Source organism: Juglans regia, chromosome 1 (genome assembly GCF_001411555.2).
Source record: "Juglans regia cultivar Chandler chromosome 1, Walnut 2.0, whole genome shotgun sequence".
Taxonomy (NCBI): domain Eukaryota; kingdom Viridiplantae; phylum Streptophyta; class Magnoliopsida; order Fagales; family Juglandaceae; genus Juglans; species Juglans regia.
Genome location: NC_049901.1, coordinates 20596480 through 20600722, shown reverse-complemented (window position 1 = coordinate 20600722; position 4243 = coordinate 20596480). Strand labels below are relative to the sequence as shown.

The 4243-nt window shown below is 38.3% G+C and overlaps 1 protein-coding gene and 1 non-coding gene across 2 annotated transcripts; one reads left to right on the top strand and one right to left on the bottom strand.

Moving 5' to 3' along the window:
- Positions 1 to 830: 830 nt before the first annotated feature.
- On the bottom strand, positions 831 to 902 carry TRNAQ-CUG. The gene has a single exon. It is a non-coding gene; the product is annotated as a tRNA-Gln (tRNA).
- Positions 903 to 974: 72 nt separating this feature from the next.
- LOC108985578 (pentatricopeptide repeat-containing protein At1g03560, mitochondrial) lies at positions 975 to 3302 on the top strand. The gene has a single exon (XM_018957925.2). The coding sequence runs from the start codon at positions 1003 to 1005 to the stop codon at positions 2962 to 2964; it is 1962 nt and encodes a 653-aa protein (XP_018813470.1). The 5' UTR covers positions 975 to 1002; the 3' UTR covers positions 2965 to 3302.
- The last annotated feature ends 941 nt before the right edge of the window (positions 3303 to 4243 follow it).

The following is a 4243-nucleotide window of genomic DNA, read 5'->3' as shown; positions in this document are numbered from 1 at the left end:
GCTTATAACATTTTAAATAAAAATTCTGCAATCTTTCATACTTGAAGGGAATCCAATGCAGTTTCCCACCAATGTTTTATCCATCTCCCTCGAGCAAGGGGTTTGATAATATCAATAACAAATCTGATTATATGGAAGTTTTCCTATCCCGAGCCTTCTTTGTCAACATCATCTACTTTAAGAACCTACCAACAACAGATCCAACCTGTTCACCAACTTCCTTGGACATACTTGCTAAAGGCAGATTATGGAACTGAAACAAAAAAATGTTCTTGAGAAAAAGAAATTTCGTTTGGTGCAGTGTTGCCTTTCAAAATCTTGGATGGCTACTAGAGACTTGTCAAAGGATCAGGGCCTTCCAAGTATGATTTTATTTTTTTTCATCCACCTTTTGAAATTCCATTAGGAATCTATTCTCCCCTATCTCTTTGAAAGTGATCTAAAGCCTTCTTTGCTCACCCCTCTATCTGACATGATCATTGCCAAGAAACATTACTTCCCTTTCGTTCTGAGTCTTGAATAACACACTTTCTGATAGATTGATCACTTGCTCCTCTTCCTTTATAAGGTTGAAACCTTCCCAGAGTGTTGACAAAGCAAAGAAACTCAAACCTTACTCTTAAGAGAGAAGAGGACTCCCGAACAAAACTACTCGTGCTTAAGGAGTTTCTAAATTTCGTTTTTAATGAACTGGGATGCTAGTATTTATTGGCTGATTATAAAGTGGGTTGGAAAAATTTATTTGTGTTTTATTAGTTAGGAATAAATTGTAGTCCAAATAAACGAAAAAGAATAAAAATTAAAATATAGCCAAGTAAGAGAAAAAATAAAGGTCCCACCGAGATTTGAACTCGGGTTACTGGATTCAGAGTCCAATGTCCTGACCACTAGACCATGGGACCTCTACAATATTTGAAGGATGAATTTGTAATAACATCATAAACTAGAGTTCTCATTTGAACCCATCCCTAGAAGCTGTCTCGCTCGACATACCGAGCACTGATGAGAAAAGCAACCCAAAGGCGTCTACTCCCTCCCGCCGCAGTGTATCCCCTTCCTCATCCACCTCTACGTCCGTACATAAATGGCGGGTCAATCTTTAAATTCTCAGAACCTGGACCCTCACCACGTTTTTCTTCAAAACCCAGGTGGTTCTTGGCCACCTCTCTTCCTCCACCTGAATGGGTGGAACCCTTCAACGATGTCTCTGAAGTAGTCTCAACCCGCCAACAACTAGAGCCATCTCCTTGGGTTGCCCAAATTCTCAACCTCCTGGATGGATCCTTGGCCATGGAGGCCAACTTAGACTCGTACTGCCACAAGTTCTTGATCAGGTTGTCCCCTAGCTTTGTTTCATTTGTTTTACAGTCTAATAAACTTTGCGAAGATCCCAGTATTGCTTTGCGCTTCTTTTATTGGGCCAGTAAGCAAAAGAGTTACGCCCATAGTATTGAATGTTATGTGTCTTTGGTTGAACTTTTTTCGTCATGCGGTAATATAGATAGGATTGCAAGCGTTTTAAAGGAGTTCAAGGAAATGGGTTTTGTAATGACGTTGTCAGCGGCTAATTCTTTGATTAAGAGCTTAGGGAGTGTGGGAATGGTTGAGGAATTGTTGTGGGTCTGGCGTAGACTGAAGGAGAATGGGATTGACCCAGGGTTGTACACGTATAATTTCTTGGTGAATGGGTTGGTGAATTCGATGTTTATTGAGTCGGCCGAACGGGTTCTTGAGGTAATGGAAGGTGGGAGAGTAGGACCGGATGTTGTGACGTATAATACGATGATTAAAGGTTATTGTAAAGCAGGGAAGAAGAAGAAGGGCATGGAGAAGTTGAGGGATATGGAGTTGAGAAATGTGGAGCCTGATAAAATTACCTACATGACTTTGATGCAGGCATGCTATATGGATGAGGACTTTGATACTTGTTTGGGCCTTTATCATGAAATGGAAGAAAAGGGGTTGGAAATTCCGAGTCATGCATATAATTTAGTGATTGTTGCGCTTTGCAGGGATGGAAAGTGTGCAGAAGGACATGCTGTGTTCGAAAGTATGATTCAGAAAGGCTGTAAAGCGAATGTGGCCATTTATACTGCCCTGATTGATTCTTATGCAAAAATTGGGAACATGGAACAGGCAATAAGGCTTTTTCAGAGGATGAAGAATGATGGGCTCGAACCGGATGAGGTTACTAATGGGGTTATTGTTAATGGGTTGAGTAAGAGTGGGAGATTGGAGGAAGCCGTGGAGTATTTTGAATTCTGTAGAGGTAATGGGCTGGTGGTTAACGCTATGTTCTATTCTAGTTTAATTGATGGTCTTGGAAAGGCTGGGAGAGTGGATGAAGCAGAAAGGCTTTTTGAAGAAATGGTTGAGAAGGGATGTCCGCGAGATTCATATTGCTACAATGCCCTTCTTGATGCCTTGGCTAAGGGTGGGAAAATTGATGAAGCATTAGCTCTCTTTAAGAGGATGGAAGAGGAAGGTTGTGATCAGACAGTCTATACATACACAATACTTATCAATGGACTGTTCAACGAGCATAGAAATGAAGAGGCATTGAAGATGTGGGACATGATGATCGATAAGGGAATCACACCAACTGCAGCATCTTTCAGGACTCTTTCAATTGGCCTTTGTCTGTCAGGCAAGGTAGCTAGGGCGTGCAGGATATTGGATGAGCTGGCTCCAATGGGTATTCTTCCCGAGACAGCTTTTGAGGATATGATCCATGTGCTGTGCAAAGCTGGCCGCATCAAGGAAGCATGCAAGCTGGCTGATGGGATTGTTGATAGGGGTAGAGAAATACCAGGGAGAGTTCGTACTATTCTAATCAATGCCTTGCGGAAAGCAGGCAATGCAGACTTAGCAATAAAGTTGATGCATAGTAAGATTGGAATTGGATATGATAGAATGGGCAGCATTAAAAGGCGTGTGAAGTTCCGGGTTCTGTTTGACAATTGAGGGTCTGGTTGGTAACTGAATTATTTTTAGAATATTTTACTGCTGTTTATATATAAATTATTTACAGATGAGAGATATTCTTAGCATTGGAGCCCACTCTTTTGCCAGATTTTTGGTTTATGTTCTTGGAAGCAGTTTTCCTGATGGCTATGTAATTAGAAAGCTTTCATCAAATTGTTAACTGTGTGAAGATGTGGAGCTGTTGTTGACTATCCAGTTTGTTTTGTACTTTTAAGGAACATATCTTCCCATAAATGGTTAAAATGCCTAAAAGTTTCATGAATCGTCTTTCATGGCAGACGAGACTGATCAATAGACTTCAACTCTTCAGCTGCTCAGTACTTGTAGTTATGTTGTGTGTGCGATCTTTGGTTCAGCAATTCAGAACTTCTAATCGTATCCAAACAATCAATTCAAATGCATATTTAAGTGGATTTTCCTATGATTTCTAACAGAGTCAATATGTGCTCTATATGTATTCTGATTAATTGACAGAAAAACCTAATGGGATTTGTCTTTTGAGGATATTAATTCGAGAATAGTGGTGGCCTTCCCGATCCCCAGGACCTGATCAACCCTTTGCACTTCCTGGCATTCACTCCCGGAAATTGAAACAATTGTAACCTCCCACTCCTTGAGTTTAAAGTGAGCTGGCCCTGCATGATTGGAGCTTGTAATTTCTTCTTTCTGCATAGGGATCATGGCATACCTAAAGACAAAAAAAAGTAAATAAGCGAAGAGACATGTGCTAACGTATTGATATTTCTATGTTGCAACCGAGGACAATAGTTTAGAATTTCTACTTCAACATGAGTGATCTCATTTTGGGGATAAAGAAATGCTTTCATCTTGTCTTATTTCAATTTTAAATTAATTTTTTTTTTCATACAATCATTAGTTAATCATTACAATTTTTTAAACTTTTAAACAAAACACAAAAATAATTCAATTTTTTCAAATCTTAAAACAAAAAATAATATTAAAAAATAATATTCTAATAAAATTTTAACTTTATAATATTTTTATTCAACTTTTTTTTCTTTTTTCCTAAAATTCTATAAAAAAATTTTAACTCAAACTATTTCTAACTCATCTCAACTCAAACATGTCATTATTATTCACAAATTATTTCAACTCACTATCCAAATCAGGCTTACTAGTTTAGCACTCCACTTACTGCATGACTTATTATATTAAAAAACAATTATAAGACCAATGTTCTTCTATGTAAAATGATGTGGTAGGTTTTTACATCGAAAACATATTTTGTGTTTACAAA

Bases quoted from the DNA above. Each gene is read 5' to 3' on its own strand.
- LOC108985578 (XM_018957925.2), top strand. From the start codon at position 1,003: ATGAGAAAAGCAACCCAAAGGCGTCTACTCCCTCCCGCCGCAGTGTAT.